The 20,795-nt window shown below is 37.4% G+C and overlaps 1 protein-coding gene across 1 annotated transcript; it reads right to left on the bottom strand.

The window, feature by feature from the left end:
- Nucleotides 1–640: 640 nt before the first annotated feature.
- slc5a5 (solute carrier family 5 member 5) lies at nucleotides 641–12,896 on the bottom strand. Its single transcript, XM_020924767.2, has 17 exons — nucleotides 12,779–12,896; nucleotides 10,147–10,530; nucleotides 8,351–8,416; nucleotides 8,144–8,195; nucleotides 7,197–7,264; nucleotides 6,967–7,121; nucleotides 6,725–6,865; nucleotides 5,319–5,448; nucleotides 4,011–4,099; nucleotides 3,793–3,905; nucleotides 3,641–3,711; nucleotides 3,427–3,513; nucleotides 2,351–2,541; nucleotides 1,744–1,841; nucleotides 999–1,084; nucleotides 845–928; nucleotides 641–751 (listed from the first exon to the last, which is right to left on the bottom strand). Exons 2-17 carry the CDS (start codon nucleotides 10,513–10,515, stop codon nucleotides 641–643), a joined length of 1,911 nt encoding a protein of 636 aa, XP_020780426.1. The 5' UTR covers nucleotides 10,516–10,530; nucleotides 12,779–12,896.
- Between the last annotated feature and the right edge of the window lie 7,899 nt (nucleotides 12,897–20,795).

Here is a 20,795-nt window from a genome sequence, read left to right as displayed (position 1 = left end):
TGTCTAACTGGAGTGTATGGAAGGACGCAATAAACACAGTTAAATATTCTACTTTTATTACTTTAGCCTAATTGTAAAATCCTTGTTTAGTCAGCTGCATTTAATATCTTGACCACAAGGTGTCAGTAGAATACAGATAAAAACAAACTAAAAATAATAATGAAAACATAATATAGAAGAAAAGTTAAAAATGTGATTAATTCAAAAATACATCAGGCCACAAATTACAGACCCTCACTGGCATATTGGCACCAATTTATTGCATTTTATTTAATGGTCCCCTTGAATCATGGTGCACTATGTAACATTAAGGTGATGGGTCCACTACTTGTTTTTTTCCATGTAGATGTTATTTAATTACATGGAATGTTCCGCAGTAGGGCATTAAGCATATCTGCCTTCCATTTGTCCAAAAAAAAAAAAAAAATACATTGGAAAAAAAACCCAAAACATTACATCTCACTATTTGCAGGCTTACTTTTCCATAGATCTGACCATTAACCTGTGTCCATTGTGGTTACCAAGTATATTTCCATATTGTGGAATAATAAAGGCAAAACAGTAATATTGCCATGAAGAAAGGAAGGTGGCGAACCCTACACCAGAAAAGTTACATGGTGCACATTATGCTTAATACATTTTAACTAATGTGTTCTAACATGACCATTGTACAATCTTGAGCCCCATCTCTGGTGTTATTCCCCTGGTGAAGTCTCTTCTTAAAAAGTTGCGACTGTGTTGTCTTTTCAGTCTTTAAAAAACAAAAACATGTTTTCTGTATTAAATAACAGCAGAATAATTAAATTGATAATAGATTTGATCTGAGCATTATGTATGTTTTTACCGTTGTATTTTTTGTCTTGCTTAAAGGAAGATGTAGCCTTTCTCGTGTGTTATGAAGAAAAGAAGGAAATATCTGCCCATTTGTCTTTGAAGAGAGAAGGGGTTAATTCAATATAATAAATATAATAGGCCTGAGTTTAACAGGTTTAACTTACATTGGGATCTGAAAGGACATCAGCTTTATTTTTGTTCAAGTCCCACCATAACAAACCTTCTTTGATTTGGTCTCTCTTTGTAGGCCCTGTAAAAAGAAAGTATTTACAATACAATATTGTGGGAAAACAATTTGATTGTCATTGTCAGTGCAAAGTAATAAATTATAAAGGAAGCTATTAAATTGATATAGCAATTATAAATCCACTTTTGTGAGTGTTTTCTAGTTTTGATATGAGAGTTAAGGCTTGAAAGTGGATATGAAGTTGTGCCAACATGAACTTAAACATGAGTATTTACTTCTTCAGTAGCAAGTTTTGAATTTGTGCCAAAATTTTGAGTTTAGTGTCAAAGCAACTGAAAAAAAGCAAAACATACTAGCAGATAGTTTTGTGTGGGGATGCAATAAAAAGAAAGGCATTGTGATAATTTCATTTCTAATTTATCTACTTTGCTTCCTTTTGACTAGATTTACATTTCTTTGGAATGATTTTAAATAGCATGACATAAGCCCATGTAAAGGATAACAACAATAATGATAAAGTATATGTCAAAGACAAACACAGACGGGTTGTTCCTGCAACCAAGCTGGACTTTTACAGTCAAGTTCAGCGCTTAGCCAGCATTTAGCTAGGTTTCTATCTTTATGACCTCTTTGCATAATTCATTTGTGATACTGAGCGGTTTTGTTTTATTGAACTTAAACATATTAAATTTGATGCAACTTTGGTAGTAGTAGTTTCATACCTGTTGCATAACTCACAATCAGCCCTATTAAGACCACAGAACTTGTTGCCATGGCTCCAAAGTAGAGGTAGGACATGGAGTAGAAGTTATGGATTCCCCTAGAGAAATTAAAAACAAGTTAGTAGTTCCAATCCTTTTTTTAAATAAATATTTTTATTGAGGAATCACAGTATATTCATACAAAATTTACGAATCACAATTTTTGGAGACCATGGAGACCAAATCAGATCAAGATACAGGTCAGATCTGTAGAGAGGCAACCCCCACTCACAGTCAGAATGCCTGCTTTTATAGGTATATTTGAGATATAAAACCACCTGTAATTGAATAAATGTAGAGCTGTTTTATGTCACACTGTGGAACATTCCAGGTAGAGCAATGACATATCCATAGAAACAAGCAGGTGATGGACCCTCCACCAGAAAAGTTACACAATGCACCTTTAATCAATGTCAAATCCAGATATTATGAAAAATGAAATAAAGCCAAGCAATTAAAAGATAATAGTAATAATAAAATGTATTAAATAAAAAGTAAAGAGAGAAAGTAGGAGAAAAGTAAAGAGGAGAGTAGTAGTTTAATTCCTGTTACAGTTTGAACATCTGACCCGTGCTCTTTGGGCTGTAGCCTGGTGGAGCTGGAGCTGGAGGTGAGGGTGAGTGAGATGTTGGTGGATGCACAGTGGTCGGTGTAGGTTGGTAAAACTCCCATCGTCTGTGGACTCGGAGGGTACAAAGTAGAACCAACAGCCAGCCACACAGAGACGCAATATCCTGCTATGATGCCTAAATGAGCTCCCTGAAAATTGTGTAACAGATTATAAAAAGACATCACAGGTTGAGTAGAGTAGGGTTTACAGATAAGTGTCAATGGATAGGTCCAATAAACTATACTTAAGGCAGTTTTACTACACAAGAAAGTAGGCTAAAGATAGGACCAGACTGTAATATGGAGAGTTTCCCTCTTATAAAACTGTGGTGGCCCAGGCAGGGAAATAAATAATTATTTATATATATATATATATATATATATATATATATATATATATATATATATATATATATATATATATATATATATATATATATATATATTATATATTTATATATATATAATATATATAATATAATATAATATATATATAATATGTAATACCAGTTCAATGGGCCGATTAAAGATTAAATAAACCAACTTCAACAACAATCAAAAAGTGTTATTTTTAATGCCAATTTATTGCACAGTTTATTAATGGAAACCACTGAGTACTCATAAGAATGTAAAAAAGAAAAAAACTAAAAATTTGAGACATAGTAATATAATGTGTACATCGAAGTAAAATAAATGTAAATTGTAGACTAAAAGTTTCATTCATAAAAGACCCATCACATGCATTGAACAAGTTGGAATAGAGCATTTTGTGCTTTTCAGATGTAGACAGACTAAAAGGGTAACTCAAGAGTGTGAATGAAATAAAACACAACTCCTGGTATGTTTTGGAGGTAACAGCATTATAACATGGCTTAAAGCTCACAAAAGTAAATTTTGCATAATATAGGACCTTTAACTGTCCTGAACATTTTCCTACAAGTGTAAGTAACGTGTTAGCCTTGCATTATACTTTATGACAAGATGAATATCCAATGTATATATATTTATATTATATACATATGTTAATTTTCTTACCAACTTATTTGCTGCTGGGACAAACATGCCCAAAAGGAAAACTCCCAGTAATGGACCACTGACAACCCCCATCACTGTAAAGGATCCCTGGATGTAAAACAAAACCATGTGGGAAAAAACAAAACAAAAACTTTAATGCATTTGTTATTGACATTTTAAATTACCACCAGTTTAACAAACACTGTATATGGTTATTTCAAATAAAATGTGATACCTGAAGCACTCCCCAGTCCAAGAATGAGGAGAGAGCAGCAACTGAAATACAGCCAACTCCATACAAAAGGGCTTTAATAAAATGAATTAATTAAGCAGACAAGGCAGTGTGTCAGAGTTAATCAAACAAAGGAATGTGGATTAGGTACTTACACAGAGCCTTGGAAACTAGAACTAGGTTTGACTGTGTAATATTGGGTAAATGAGGTCGCAAGATATCCTCCATTGTGACAGCTGCCATGGCATTGATGCTGGTGGAGGCAGTACTTCAAACAAAAAATGAAAATTAAAAAAAATAAAAAACATTATGATTTTTAGTCAAATGCAGTTCAAAATATAGTCTTATCTCTTAGTCTTATGTCACTCATTACCTTAGTGTTCCACTGTATGCGCAAGCCAAAAAAAGCCCGGGGAAACCAGGATAGCCATCAAAGATTTCCAACACAAAATTTGGCATATACTTCAATATGCAAAAGAAGAGAGCCAGGCATTATTCTAATTAACTGTATATAATTGCAGTAAATAAAGAGACTGGTAAATTTACATATTAATGGGTTTTAGCGAAACAGGATAACCTGCATTATGGAACCATCCTAGGTTGAACTGAGTTCATGACATCTGTCATATTGGTCACATTTGGTCATATTTCACATTCCACATAAATGCACTTTAAGCGTGCATTTTATTTCTTTTCTAGTGGAGGATCTGCAGCCTGTTCCATGGTAGAAATTAAACCTTTCTATCTCAAGGGTGACAACTATAAGTTACATTAAAAGTCAGATCTGTGGAGAAGCCACCCTATTCAGAGAGAGATTATTGTATTTTTGAGCAATAGAAACATACGTAACAAATAAATGATAGATAGATGTATTTAATGTCATACCATGGAACATTCCAGGCAAAGAAATAACCTTTAAGACAAGCAGATGACAGACCCTCCACCAGAAAAGTTGCACAATGCACCTTCAAGAGCAAGTATTGTTTTTTTTTTAAAGAATTGTTCAAAGTTAGACAAATGTTGAACCTTATCTTTATTTTTCAAGAATGGTGTCCACAAAGTATATAGCAATTTCAAATGACTACTATCTCTTCTTTGTTTTTGAATAATGGCACCATTTTCTGAGATATTATGAAAAAACATGACCAGAGAAAACTATTTAAGGGGTTTAGGCCCAGTAATGACAGAGACATTAACCACAGTAGTATTATGCTTTTTTTTTTTTTTTTAATGTTATAATGTTATAATGTTATTTCATCATCACAAACATACCTGGAGTTGTGTTTTTTCATTCACACATGTTTAACCCATAAACCCTTTAGCCTGAGTTGCTCTCTCAAGTGGAATTTGACCGTCTTTTCCACCTTCTGTTGTCATGCAGTAATATAGGAAATGCTCCACTGTGTGTTAGAATAAGTTAAATGATTTCTCTACTGAACAAAAGGTAAAGGCAGCTGTTAACTTGAAAACTACTGCTTCATGACATCACAAGGTGGAACAGAGCATTTTAAGCTTTGGAGATGTAGACAGACTAATAATAAAGGATTATATGTGAATGAAACAAAACACAACTCCAGGTACGTTTCTGAGAAGGTAAGAACATTATAACATGACTTAAAGCTCACAAGTCAATTTTGAATAAGGACCTTCAGTGTGAACCTATTTCCAACAGTAAATGTACCAGATCAGGTGAGGCAATTCTCCCAGACTGAAGAGGATCACACTCAATGTAATAAGCAAACATGACAATCCCACAAGTTGCTGCACTGCTCACGATAAGGCACAAGCCCACCTGGTTCACAAAAAGGGCCCTGCAAAATAAACCACTGAATGTTATTAAAAGACAATACTGTATTCAAGCCTATACTTGTAGTTCATATATGAACTCCCTGCAGACTTTTAGTAAACTGCTTTTTAACACCTCAGTTTTATCATTTCATATACAATTTAAAGCTCTGTAATTATGAGGAAAAAAAAACAAACAAACAAAATTCAACACATACACAAATGACCTGAAGAAGCTCAAGGATATGGAGCTCAACAATCAAAGTCCACCAATGTTACAGAAGTAAATTTCTATTTTCAATTTCCTTTTCCACATAAATGTTTGAGTCTAAATGTGATTATGTAAATATATGTGATCACTGGAATGTAATTAATAAAAACACAACAGCTAGATAGGCCTAAGTAATTGCTGAAAGAATCAAGCATATTATAGAACAACAAAAAGCAATTTTCACTCACCAAAAATTCAAAATGCACCTGTTTAGCCTGCCTGTTTACTCCACCACAACACCAGACCACAGCTGCACTGTCCTGCTTGAACTCTATAGTTTTTAACTGTATGTTTTTACTGTTCTATAATAATGCTTTTGCTTACTTTTATAATAAAATGTATTATTATATGCAAAAATATTAGTGTATCAATATATCGTGTACTGTTTGTATTCTTCAGCAATTTTTTGTGACCACACTACAATTTTGTAGCTTATTTAGTGGAAGGAAACTTGTTTGATGATAAAAATAGACATATTTCATATTAACTATCTATAGGTAGTGATTTAACAAAGAAATATTGTTGCTAAAATGTGTTTGGTTCTTAAAGATACATTTCACAACTTTTCTGGTGGGGGCCCCGACACCTGCTTGTCTGCATGAAGATGTTATTGCTTTGCCTGAAATGTTCCATGGTGTGACATTACACACATCAGTCTAGCATTTATTCTTACAGGTGTAAAAATACAACAATTCTCTCTGTGAACAGTGTTGCCTCTCCTTAGATCTCACCTGTAATGTAATTAATATAATATAATTGTCTCCTTTGAGATAGATAGGTTTAATCTTTACCATGGAATATTCTAGACAAAGCAATATCTCCATGAATACAAGCAGGTAATGGACCCTCCACTCGAAAAATTGCACAATGCTCCTTTAAAAAACAGCAATGTATCATAGAGCACTATATCGATTATCATGTGTATTGCCCTATCGTGATAATATCCTATCCCGAGCCATGTGTCGTACATTGTGTTGTATCAAATCATGAGGAAACCAACGATTCCCAGCCCCAATTATTATTATTTTTACCACTGGGCATCTTTTTCTGTTCGACAGGAGATATATCGCTGAACTTGAGCTTGGTTTACTCCATACATAGACAGCCAAACCATAGCGCCCCCTACAGTCAGGCTCCAGAAAGTGTAGCGCTTACGGGGGTCGACATCAAAACTGTAAAATAACATCAAATTACTTTTAAATCAAAACATTCAATGATGAAAGAGTTTGAAATAATTTTGTTTTGTTTATGTTATAGACAGAAAAAGACCTACTCGTCGAAATTAATACGAGATCCGTTGTAGGCGATCTCCAGTACGCGCCCAGGACCACCAACCAGAACAGTGCCCTGGATGTAAATGGCGATAAAACCTGACAACATGACTATAATCTGGAACACATCTGTCCAAATAACAGCCTTCATGCCCCCCTGTTACAAAGACAGAGATTGAGATTGCTAATACACACCAGGAAAGTTAATCTATATCTACAAAACTGCATTTACCAGCGTGGTGTACACCGTGCATATGATACCAGTAGAAAACAGAGACAACCACAAATTGAGGCCAGTGGCTAAAATTGAGGAGCAAATATTTAATTTCATGTTTAATCCTTACAAAACAAAATGAAATATACACTATGCACACTTTTTGTGCATAACTAGACCTTCAATCAAGAGACATTTACTAAAAAATTGCTTTCATGTTGTAGAAAGTTATGTTTTAGATGGAGGGCACGGGCTTATATTGATTTTATGGGTTAAAGGTGCATTCTGCGATTTTTCTGGTGGACGGTTTGTCAAATGGTTTTCTTCATAGAGATGTTATTGCTTTATCAGGAATGTTTCACAGTATGGTATTAAACCTTTCAATCTTCATGGAGACCAAACCAGACCAATTTGCAGGTCTGATCTGTGGAAAGGCAACCCACTCACAGTCAGAATGCCTGTCTTTGTAGGTATTTTTGACCTATAAAACCACCTGTTATTAAACACATGTAAGGTAGAGCTGTTTCATGTCATACTGTGGAACTTTCCAGGCAGAGCAATAACATCTCCATAGAAACAAGCAGGTGACAGACCCCCAACCATTTATAAATCTGGGCAAATATCTAATCTAAACTTTTAACTGCAAATTCCACCACAGAATTCTGACCTGACCCCCAGCTTCATTTTAAACTATAGGAATTCAAGAATGTTGCTGTCACATGAACACACCCTATATTGAAACTTTGTGTTCTACATGCATCTCTATGGTGGAATGTTCAGCAGCCACAGAAACATACATGAACACATTAGCAAATTATGTCTAAAAAGATTTAAAAGTATCAATAGGCCTATAGCTCATTTTTGAAAGAGTGCATAAATGAATTGATAATCCCACCCAAAATATTAATTATTCATTTTGGTCAACCATGCTACCCATACTTGTATAGACCAGATGTAGCACATACCTTCATTGAGAATCAAAGCAGGTGCGTATATGACAATCCCTGTATAAAGCAGCTGTAAAGACAAACTTATTGAAAATGTATGCAAAAACAACTACCTAAAAAAACATCTTTATCATTATTTAGTTTCGGCTTGTGTTGGGTAATTTGCAACTGTTTTGTTTCTGTGATAGGAATTTGCATGTAAAGGAGGAGCAAATATCGACTTACTGTAGCCAAGAGGAATTGGACACTACCCAGAAGCTGCATCCCACGGCCAAATCTCATGAGCAGATACTGAGACAGACAGAAAGACAGGTGAAGTTAATATCTGTCTCTCATCCTTCTTCACCTCCTTTAATCACTCATGCACAATCACTATGCAGTGTGGTGGAACACAGGTGCAGGCTGAACTATAGATATAGAATTCCTGTTGGGGCTTTTTTTTTTTTTTTTTATAACAAGACTACTACAGGGGTATGTACTGTATATTCCAGTAAATCTCAAACTCTTCACATCATCTAAGTACCATCTAAGAAAATATTTGTGTTTCCAAATATCTCCAGATACTTTGGGTTAGCGTTTGGGTTGGGGAGTGGGTCTGTCTGACATTAAACAGCAGTACATTACATTTATTCAATTACAAGTGGTTTTATAGCTTAAAAACACCTAGAAAAACATGCATTCTGTCTGTGAGCGGGGTAGCCTCTCCACAGACCTGACCTGTCACTTGGTCTGGTTTGGTCTCCATGAAGATGGTAAGGTTTAATACTATGAAATGTATTTTAACCAAAAATGTTACACAATGCACCTGTAACCAGGACTATGGCAGGACTATTTCAGGGTTAGGGTTAAACTAGGACTGAATCTGTCTAAAATATACTTCACCAGACTTGACTTTGGTGCGTAGAGAGGGGTGAGGTATAAGAGGGTTATATTGTCTATTGTTTGTCTATTTTAGGTTTTGTTTTGCATAATATTAATATTATATAAATATATATAAATATACTATAAATAAATATAAAAGTCCATACAAATTACTGGCTAATTACATCTTGGATGATACAAAGACAATGATCAAACTAAATGGCACTCTATAGAACTTTTTTGGTGAAGATTCAGCAAGATTCCATGATGTTTTTGCTTTGAGGAATATTCCACAGTATGGCATTAAATATCATATCTAGTATCATTTGAAAGCAGGCTTTCTTACGGTGAGCAGTGTTATCTCTCCACAGATTTGACCTGTAACTTGGCGCGGTGGTGTCACTTGCTTGTTTCGAAGGATATAGATAAATCCAATATATGAGAGGGGTGACAGGCCCTTCACCAGAAAAGTTACACAGTGCACCTTTAAGTATAATGCACCAATCTATTATTTATCTTGAGAGAAAATTGACAAGTTTGTACATGACTACATTTTCAATAAATAAATAAATACATATATACATACATAAATAAATAAAATCAGTAGTTAGTAGTGTTTATTGCCAAAAAAAATGTGTTTATGCTAACTTTTAGAGATGGGAATTGCTTATCTGGAATGTTTGATATACAGTATGGTATTAAACATTGCTATTTTCATGGAGACCAAACCAGACCAAGTTACAAGTCACATCTGTGGAGAGGCAAACCCGATAACCGTCAGAATGCGTCAGAGCTATAAAATCACCTGTAATTTAATAGATGTAAGGTTGGATTGTTCAGTGTCATACTGTGGAACATGCCAGGGAAAGCAATGACATCTCCATGGAGACAAGCAGCTGACGGACCCTACACCAGAAAAGTTGCGCAATGCACATTTAAAAGGATAGTTTTGCTGTCATTGTAGCACTGCTTTTTGGTATTACAGCAAAGTTAACCCCTTTTTTAAATCCAAGGCAAATAGGCAAAAATCTCATGAGATAATTTTCCTTATGTGTGTGAACATGTGCAGGATCTTGTCAAGATCTTGTCCAATCCATACTAATTTAACTGAATTCAACATTTATGATGATTGAAAGATTTCATATCAGAATACAGCTGACCTGGTTGGTGCTGGTGATGTTGAGACGATAGAACACAGGCAGGAAGAGCAGTGCTGTGAGTAGAGAGTTTATGCTTTGGCCCAGGCACATGTAGAGAAACTTAAATCCATAACGTGAGGACTCCGAGGGGACCCCCAGGACCTGGATGGCAGACATGAAGCTAGCACAGAGTGACAGGCCAACGGGGACAGCAGGCAAACTCCGACCTCCTGTGAAGAAGTCCTCTGCACTGGCACCTCCGGCCGCTGGCTTCCTTATAGCCTGGTACAGTCCGATCACCATTGAAACCAGCAACATGATGGAAAACACTGCATAGTCCCCCAGGCTAAAGCTCAAGGAGGGGGATTCAGCTACAGATACTTCCTCCATGGTCTGGCGATGGCTCTAAAAACATGTGTATTTGTATTAGGTTATTAGGTGATATACAGGGCCTATATATTTGCACATTTTACCAAATCAGTTCTTGGCTATTTGGGCTTACTAACAGCTTAAAGGAAAGAAATTTAGTTTTATTTGTGAAGAGGGAACTGCATAAATGTGATTACACTCCACGCTAATTCAGTTGTAAAACAGGCCTGCAAATGTCTAAAAATAATTTATACTGTTGTTATTTTTTTTCTTATTATACCTTTACAGGGCAGGGCATTGTATAGTATAGACAGTTATTATGTTTTTAGTCATGTGAACTTTAAGCCTTGTAAGAATGTTGTATTTTGTTACATTCACACATGTTTAAGTAATCCTTTATTGTTGTCTACACCTCCAAAGCTCAAAATGTGAGGCACTTCCTGTATTACCACATGACATCATAAGGTGGAACAAAGTGTTTTCTGTTTGAGAGAAGTACTCAGCCTAAATATGCAGGATTTTGGTGTTAATTAAAAGTGAAGAAAACAAAACACAGCACCGGGTATGTTTCTGAAGAGGAAATATTATACCATAGATCATTAAATAGCATAATATGGGCCTATTCATTTTAACACGTGTGAACCCTTACCACTGTAATTGTTGTAAATCTCTGCCTGCGTCACACAATGCCATGTCAGCAGCCAACTGGCAGCTTTTCACAGATAAACACTTATAAACAGGCTACTAATAATCTAATCTCTGAAAGCTCAAAATCACCAAATCACACTGTTTAGTGCAGCATGATTACAACATGCACAGAGGCTTTGAACAGTGATATATACTATATATTTTGACACTTATATTATATTATATATTATAATATATATTATATTAAACTGCATTATGTTGAACTTAAAGGTCCACTGCTTAACATTTCCAGTGAAGGGTCCACCACCTGATGTGTCCGTGGAAATGTTATTGCTTTTTTCAGAATATTCCACAGTATATACCAATCTATCACAAGGGAGACAAGTAGGTTACAGCACTACGCTACATTACAATTCAGATCTATGGAGAGTCGCCCTATTCACGGAAGAAATTATTGTATTTTTGAGTAAAAGAAACACTGGTAATGAATAAATGTTAGATGGGTATATTTAATATCATACCACGGAACATTCCAGGGAAGTCAATAACACCTCCATGGAGACAAAGAGATAGCGGACCCTCCACCAGAAAAGTTGTGCAGTGCACCTTTAATGATCTGTGCAGCTTCCACATCTGACTCTGAAGTTAGCAGAATTGGTAGAGAAGACATAATTATTCTCATGTAGAAGACCAACACTTTATGTTCTTACTCAGTTATAACTAAAAAGTAGAAATACAGTTTCAAGTGTGATTAAATGAGGGTTAAAATAATAAGAAGATTCCCGTTTTATGGAAATGCAGAAAGCATGACATAATCCTAACTATTGCAAAAATATGTTGTTCAGAATGATAAATGTCTACTATTGAACCTCTAAATATCCTCAAAGCGGTTGGGTGTCCTTGTCCTCATACACAAACAGTTGAAAGACAGCTGCTGCAGGATCAGTCACTGCCAGAAAAACAATGTGGAGTTTGTTTTGTTAAGTCCTGATAAGATTACATAACTATATTTGGTAGTTTTGCATAATTAGTCTTAGATATTATGAATGAAAGAAATATTTTCAACATATTTTGTAAAGTGGAAACACGTGGTATAGGTTAGAATAAACTCATGTTGGGCAATTTGTCTTGTAATGTCAAATAAAGTATGTTTTTTGAAATTGAAAGTTGAATTCAATTTAGGACAACTGGGGAAATGTATTTATTGTGCTATCTCATATTTCATCTGAACCTATCTCCTGACACATTGATTAATATGCACTATTCTGATTAAAATACCTAAAGAAATATGACATTTTATTTCTCATGCCAGCATAAATAAAAGATGATCAGTGCTGGGGTAAATGATGGCAGAGATCATAGCAGTTCCCTTATTTTTCAACTGTTCTTCTCAACAATGACAAAGTATGCCAAAAACCTTTTGTACCCATCACTTAGACTCGAGAAATTAATATAATTTATCTATGAATTAAGAATAAACAAGTTTGGAAGTTGGAAGTCATTGTTCACATCATTATTATAAAGTCAACAGTGCATCCCAAATACAAAATCATTTAGTTTGCACAAATTACAAAGTTATTAAAAACAAAACAAAACGAAAAAAAAAATATATATATATATATATATATCTCCTTACCGCAACAGGTGTTTCAGCTGCTTGAAGACAGAGAGGAATTTGCTGACCGAATCCCTCTCTCTCCCTCCGCAGTTGCGCTTTTTTGAAGAAGCAGGCACGTTGTGCGCATGCGTCACCATATCTCCCTAGTCCCACCAAAGCATAGATTAACACAAGCATATATTAACAACTTGAGAGTTTTTTAGTTTGAGCAAATATCAAGCAGGTTTATCATCTTAAAATGTTTTTGCTAGTTTTAGTAGGTTACTCTTGTGCTGTTGCAACAGAGAAAAGTACTCTGACCCCAGTTTGAGATTTATAAGTAGGGCTAGGTGATACAGAAAGAGTTGTTTTTATACTAGCCTATGTGGTACACTTTGTTATTATGGTCTTGACAATTGCACCTGATCTCAGTAGTCTCCGTGTGAGAGTTGTCGATATGTGCACCTATGCATATTTAATGTAAGTTTTTATCTTAATATGTGTGACTGCAAAAACATGGAAATAAAGCCACAGGTACTCCATATGGTAAACAATGATAACCTTGGGCCGCTTTTTCCTTTGTGTGTCGTCATGATTAAATAGATTAAATGATTAATGATTAAACCACATGGGCTATTTTGGCCATGTAAAGGGAAACTGTAAAAATCAGATCACAATGGGCAGACAAAGTGAAACTCAAAAGGTGCACCATATGGATTGATGAGTGCGCTTATTTGAAAACATCCCCAATATTGCTTATCACAGTGAACTCCTATTCTAATACAAATGTTCAGTTGATTAGACCTGGTTTAGCCTAATTAGAACTGGAACAGTCCTGTTATATTAGCCTATTTAGTCTCGGTCTTGTGGTACTCATAAATCAAATCTTTTCTGGTGGTATTTGGTATAAAAACTTCGAGAGGACACAGTAACAACTGTAACAAATTGCTGTGGTTTCTACAGTAATTTTTTACAATAGTTTCTTGCTTTCACATATTACATGTCATAACTGTAGATTGCAATGCATTGTGGGACAGAAAATCATTACGTTAATAAGACCTTTTTCTACAACAGCCTATTGTAAATTACAATTAGTTAATGCTTTACTGTAAATGGGAGGATATTACATGTAAATGTTGTACTTTCAAACGTTTGCACACTGCACACATTCAGTTAAGAAGAGCAGAGACAGAGGAGCTCGTGGAGATACAGCACTAGTCCATGCACTGCATAAAAGAGTAAGTACCCTGTTTAAACCTTTTTTTTTTTTTCAGACTTATAAATTTTTTACCATTGTAATAAAGTTTGTAAGGTAAAGAGTAGGTTATTGTTTCTGTGATCTGACTCTAAGTAGCTTAGCACTTAACATAAATGAAGCCTATAATAATTAAACCTGCATAACGTGCTGTCATCTGTGGCCACCATACAGCCTATGGTCGCCATATATGTGCATTTTAGTGGAGCTGTTAAGGACCAAAATAGTTAGATTTTATGATACATGCATGGAACTTTGCCAGATTACATAAGCCACAGAATTGGCTGTGACATTTGTGCGCATGGATCATGCCCCTTAACCCCATGTCATGTTATAAATTGGCCTGGTTCCTGGACTTTTGGACCTGTTCTTACTCAATAAAGAAAAGGGACACGTTTGTCCCTCTTCTCTAAAGATTCGTGGTCTACTACTCAACTACAACTTGGTCCGCTACACTATATACCCCCATATTTCTGGATGTGGAACTAAGTCTCATTTAACACTGGAGCTGAAAACTGCGCATGTCACAAAATGGACTACATGAAAACAAGGCTGGCATAAAAAATATTGCATAATCCCTTTCATATAGTCTAATTTGCTTAGTTATCAATTTTGTAATGCTGAACAATTATTTTTTTCTAGACTCCAAAGCATTAAGGAGGCCATGTGACTGTTTTCCTAAAATGTAAGGGTTGTGTGGGTTCCCTGTGGTTGATTATTAAATGCTGCATGGAAGTGAGGCTTAACCCCAGAGGTATGCAAACACAGAAATGAGCACTGTGCTGTGGCAATAAATGTCAAAGGAAATACAATGTGTACAGAAGTGATATCTCCAGTATCAGCATTTTAGCATGTGTTTCTGGGAAAAGCAGAAGTATTTGATGAACCTCAGCTTCTAAGAAAGAAAGCAAAAATGTCTCCGTTTTGGGAAGAATTTTCATATACTCCATCATAGACTCTTCTGTTCTGTTATGTCAATTGGTTATGACTCGTCATAAGCACATTATGGCCTCAAACTAGGCCCCTCCATACCTCACTGACCTCCTCCATCCCCACCACTCGTCCTGCAGACTCCAATCAGCTGACTAAAACCTTCTCACTTCCACAGTCAAATCAGTGCACCAGACCTTGCGAGACCAAGCCTTTGCCTTTGCTGGCCCAACCCTCTGGAACTCTCTGAAACTCTCACTCACTAACCACCTTCAAAAAATAGCTCAAAGATCACCTTTTCCTCATAGCCTCTAACCCCCAAATATTACTGTTATCTCACTACTTGAGATTGTTTGTCCTGTCCTTTGTATTGTGAAGTGTCTGAGTTACTGCGAGAAGCACTCTATAAAACAGATGTATTCATATTTTTAATAATATGAGTTGTTCAAATAAAGTTTTGGTGTGCAGCCAGACAAGCCTCAGTTTAATAAACTGGACTTCCATAGCCATTGGCGACTCAATAAAATGTCTTTATATTTCCAGCTGTATTTGTTAAAAGAGTCTGAGTACAAATTTGATTACAGTAATAAATAAAAAGGGAAGAGATTCACAGCAGTGCGGTAACTATAAACCTATTTCACTTGGAAATACTTCCTACAATCATACATCCAGATCAAGTAGGCTTTGTTAAGGGGCAGTCCTCTGCAGACAACTTCTGAAGGCTCCTTCATATTATACATAAATCTAAAAATGACCCTAACACTGTCATGGCCTTCTTAGATGCGGAAAAGGCCTTCGATAGGGTTGAATGGGGCTACCCAATATACAAAATGAAGAAATTTGGATTCGGACCTACATTTCTTACCTGGATTAATTTACTTCACAAAAAAAATATTACTGCCTCTGTTTTAAGCAACGGGATCTCTTCCCCCCACTTCAGTCTCTTCAGAGGCACAAAACAGGGCTGTTCGCTCTCTCCCCTCATGTTTGCTATCGCCTTAGAACCACTAGCTATTGCAATCAGAAACAATCCAAACATTAAAGGGATACATGCTGGCCAAGAGGAACACAAAATATTCCTCTTTGCTGATGATCTTCTTTTAGTCTCAGCCAATCCCACTGGTACCATCTCTCTCATAATTTCACTGATTAATAATTTCTCTAAAATCTCTGGGTACAAAATCAACTGGTCTAAATCAGAGGTAATGCCAATCTCAGCAACAGCACCTCATATATCCAGTATTCAATGGCCATTTCGATTGGCACCAAATGGCATGACATATCTGGGAATTAAACTTACAAGAGATCTTGAGGAAATAATGCAACTTAACTGTTAAGGAATCACTGGTCGGACCCAAATATGCAGAGGGAAACAAAAGTATTTATTAACAAAAAATAGTCGTGGACAGGGGGATAGATTCCAGGGGAGGTAGGACAGGTCCAGGTTGGCTGAAGTGCAATGGTGAAGAGGCTGACCAGAGGCTTGCGGAACAGGTGGTAACGGGATGAGGCTGGCTCCAAAACGGTTGAACTGGGGAACGGACAAAAGTAAACAGGTAAGAGTCAAAAACCATCAAAATGCTCAAAAACACAAAAAAGCCTGAGTAGTTCACCACTTGGTTGACGGAACGATCTGGCACTGGAGAGCAGATCAGCAGGTCTTTTATTGCTGGAGATGATTAGTTGACGAGGATCAGGAGTGGAGCTCAGCAGGTGAGTGATTGGGGTCCGCCCAGGAAAACCAAATAGGGTAAGGAGAGAAAGAACAGGGAAGGGAGGGGTAGGAGGGGCAGGATGAAACCCTCACATTAACCTAGAACCAATGATCCAAAATATTAAACTCCTCTTAAATAACTGGAATAAAATGTTCATCTCCCTAATAGGAAGAATCAACCTGATTAAAATGATAATAATCCCTAAAATAAATTATTCTATATATATGCTGCCCCTTACTCTTCCAAAACTACTACTGGCAAGAAACATCACCTTTGTCTGTATGGATAGGCTTTTGGGATATTGATATCTCTATCAGACATATGGTTTAAACCAGGATTTGCCAATATGTTTTTTTTTTTTTATATATTTCAAATATTTTTATAAGCATTTTTAATACATAAACAGTGAGAGTGGGATAACATTACCTGTGAAACTAATTTGTTGTTCTTTTTTTTCCTCATATGGCATCGAAAATTGAGAATACATATTCTTCTTTATAACCTATGTGATAATTTAACATCATTTTCCAAAAAGGCGGTTTCATAAATAATTTAGCTACTAACCTCGTTTCCATGTTGGCCATTTTGCGTCATGCGCAATACTCTGCTCCGGGGTCGGCTTGGCTTCTATATTCTGAAATGTAATGTTGGTCCCTAGGATATTAATAATCTGGCAAAGTTTCATGCTTGTACCATAAAAATGAACAATTGGGCACTTTTTTTTGGTCCTTAACAGCACCACTATTTAGAGCGATAGACTCGTTTACATGAGCGTTTGAGTGAAATGCCCGACTTCACCGAGCCCTGCTCATCTTCGTGTTGCTGCTGCGCGAGGCACCGCGGTGTCGGTGACACGAGCTGAGTGCGGACGGACCCGGGTCCACTACTACAAACACTCCGACACTAGAACACTCCGGCAGAGAGGGTGTGGCGCACACTAGAGGCAGCGGTGATCGGAGGTGAGCGCGGAATGATGTGGGTTAACGGCAGTGTGCCGGTAACAACATAGAGCATTGGGCCGGTACAAGCCCGGTAGCACGTGTGTTATTTAGGGAAAGAGGTGTGTGCCAGGCGGGGTCGCGGAGAACATTGGAGCAGGCAGGAGGAGCAGTGGAGACGTGAGGCGTGCGTCTGAACTTAAAGGTTGTATAGAGGATTTTTTTAAGGGAAGTGACATACAGTGACGGTCCTTTTTCAAATGTTGTGCATGAGTGACACCACCTTCCTCCTCCACCGCTCCTTCACTAGAAACATCTCCTCCCACCTCTTTACTCTAGAAATCACGCTTGTTTACATCCAGTGCATGTTCAGAATTACTGTTGAAGTGACCTGTTTAGAAATAATTTATCGACCAGCGCATCAGTTTTTAGACCGTTCATCTGCTTCATTCGTCCAATTGCTGGAAGAAATCTCCAAGAATCACCTCAGTTTGTCTTGGCTCCTTTTCCCCTTCTCTTCTTCTTTCAGCGACCTCAAAAATTGACTTTCTTTTACAGCGAACCGGTCGTTGATTCTCGTCTGCCATCGCAACAAACTTTGTGCGAATTGCGAGGAAGCTACAGTTGGAAAAATTCTCTAAAAACTGCTGCATAAACTACATAATCCCCGCGCACCGACGAGTCAGTTACACTAGAAATGTGGGGAGTTTGATTGACAACCTAACAGCCAATAGGAAATGAGGTAGCCTTGTTTTCTATTGGCTGATGTTTATCTGGCCTCACTACGTCCACAGTTGATAGATTTTCATTCTTTTTTTTTTTGGTCATCATAATTACGAGGCTGCTGCGTCTCTGTACTGGTATTTTAAACTTTCATTGACAATTTGAAATAAAAAAAAAATCCTCCATACAACCTTTAAGCGTTTTTAAGGAGTCAGTCAGACTTTTTGGTGGCATAATTGGTGGTTACTTTTTTATATGATTAGGCCTATATACAAAAAGCATCATGATGCGCTGTGTGTGTGTGCTACAAAAACATACTGCCAGTTCAGACTTCACAATTATGAATGTGTTTGTTCAGGTGAAGTTGTCAGCGCAGTTAGCCCACTGTTGGGCATGACTCAAACTACCAGGCCTCTGCTGTGATTGGTGTATTCAATTCAAGCTGGCACCTGGAGCACTTCCAGCTGATTAGTTTATCGCCTGGCCAATCCTGAGCCTACACTTGCAGCTGCCACACTTACAAAAGAACCCGCCCCCTGCCCCTTGTGGCTGCTGTTCTTCCTGTGAACAGACTATTATCACGCTGATACGTAGTACTTCCGCATTCTGTGACCTTTGTGCATGCCTACTTCCGGTGAATTGTCACTCTGTTGATTGAACTCATGATGGACGAACTGAAGTTGTTTACATAGACTACATCCCTTATAAAGTTACCGAAAATATCCTTTTCCAACGTACATCGTCTCATTGATCAACATTGAATCACAGCCCGCCCCAAAGTGGACAACGGACACAGTTTATTTTTTGAAAATTTCACCTACAACTATGAAGGTGAGTGCTACTAGCTAACATAACTTTACAGTTGCCGATCCGACATACCATCACTCCGATATTGACGTGTTATTGTCAGTGTAGTGGCATTTCCATTTTTTATCAAACGTCCCTGCACTCCGACATTTCTTTATCCCTTGGTCGGAGTGGCAGAATCCTATTGTTGAAGGCGCACCACTGTGCGTAAAGGTCCTGGTACTGCGAGTGCAGCCGAGCAGCGCGGCTACAAGGGACAGATGTGTAAGAATTTGGAACTTTATGAATGAAGAGGTTACGGGGTGTTACGTGACACTGCAGGTGGAGGTGATGCGCATTTGGCTCAAGGCGCAATGATACGGCCAAGCAGAGAAACTACGAAAAACTGAATTGTGTGACAGTTTGGACATTTTTGTGAATGGACAGGAGCAGGAGACATTCATTACCTGTTGGTAAAGACTAGGGCGCACGAGAATGCGCTGTAAAGCTCAGTATGTTGCGACAGTGAACCGGTGCCGGGCTCGCAGTCAGATAGAGACACAAAAAGATCAATGATTTAGGAATCTGGATATTTTCATGAATAAGGGCTAAAAGATTAGAATTATACCTGGTCATAGAGGACAGAGCGGCTTACACAGGGACCCAGAAATGCGTCGGTCCCTTAAAGACTCATAAAAGTTAATAAACTCATAAAAGTTTATAAAGAGGTAGCTGCAGCGCTCATTCTCCTCGTGCGCGCACTTAAAGTTGCGGACTTTTACGCACTCGTTAACCTGGCACCTCCACGTGCTCTCACCTGCAGGAGGTCAGGCGTATGTGGCCCCCTCTCGTGCCAACAGAGCAGTGTGCGTAAAGCTCTGCGCGCTCTAATGGCACAGAGCTTTACGCCAAATACCCTCCAATATGGGATGGCGGTTTTGTCTCTCTTTCTCTCTCTCATTCAAGATTAGTCCTGGTTCATTGGTGTCGGAATGGGGGCATGTCGGGGTGGAGGGTTGTCGAAATGACGGTATGACAGAGTGCGGGTCTGTTGGAGTGACTGTATGTCGGGGCATAGGTTGCCTATGCTTTAGAACAGGAGGGTTATTTTATGCTAACGTCAGTTTGGTGTATGGAAATAAGGCATTTACCCAACATACCCAACAAAAGCAAGAGTATTCATTTTTAAATGAGGCTAAGTAAATTCACCCATGTCATTTGTATTCTGAGAGGAAGAATGTTCGCCTCTCAATTTCAGTCAGCTAACATCGGCATACGACAGTCTCTTTTGCAAGCACGTAAAGGAGAAAAAAAGTCCGCTTTAACCAGGCTTTCTTTTGTTTTCTCAAAGCACCGTGATGTTTCGGACTTCAATGAACTTTACGATGCTATGAGAAAATAAAAAAGACAGAGCGAGAACACCTGTTTGAAGCGGACTTTTTTCCTCCTTTTTGTGTCTGATACATTTGTCCTGCTCCCGCTGTGGAGCTTTAACTGGTCCCAGTAACTTCTTTTGCCAATTATAAAGCTATTACAAAGTATTTACAAAGAATATGCATTGATCCTGCTGATTATTTCATCATTTAAAAAGAGCAGTGACATCTAGACATCGTTTGAGCCATTGTTGTTGTTGCGCCGGAAGTGGAAGTTCACAAAGTAGATAAACCCCGCCCACAAAACCCGGAAGCGTGATAATGGTCTATAGTCTA

Source organism: Boleophthalmus pectinirostris, unplaced genomic scaffold (genome assembly GCF_026225935.1).
Source record: "Boleophthalmus pectinirostris isolate CB_2022bp ecotype Guang Dong unplaced genomic scaffold, ASM2622593v1 HiC_scaffold_7, whole genome shotgun sequence".
Taxonomy (NCBI): domain Eukaryota; kingdom Metazoa; phylum Chordata; class Actinopteri; order Gobiiformes; family Gobiidae; genus Boleophthalmus; species Boleophthalmus pectinirostris.
This window is presented reverse-complemented; position numbering and strand designations above follow the sequence as displayed.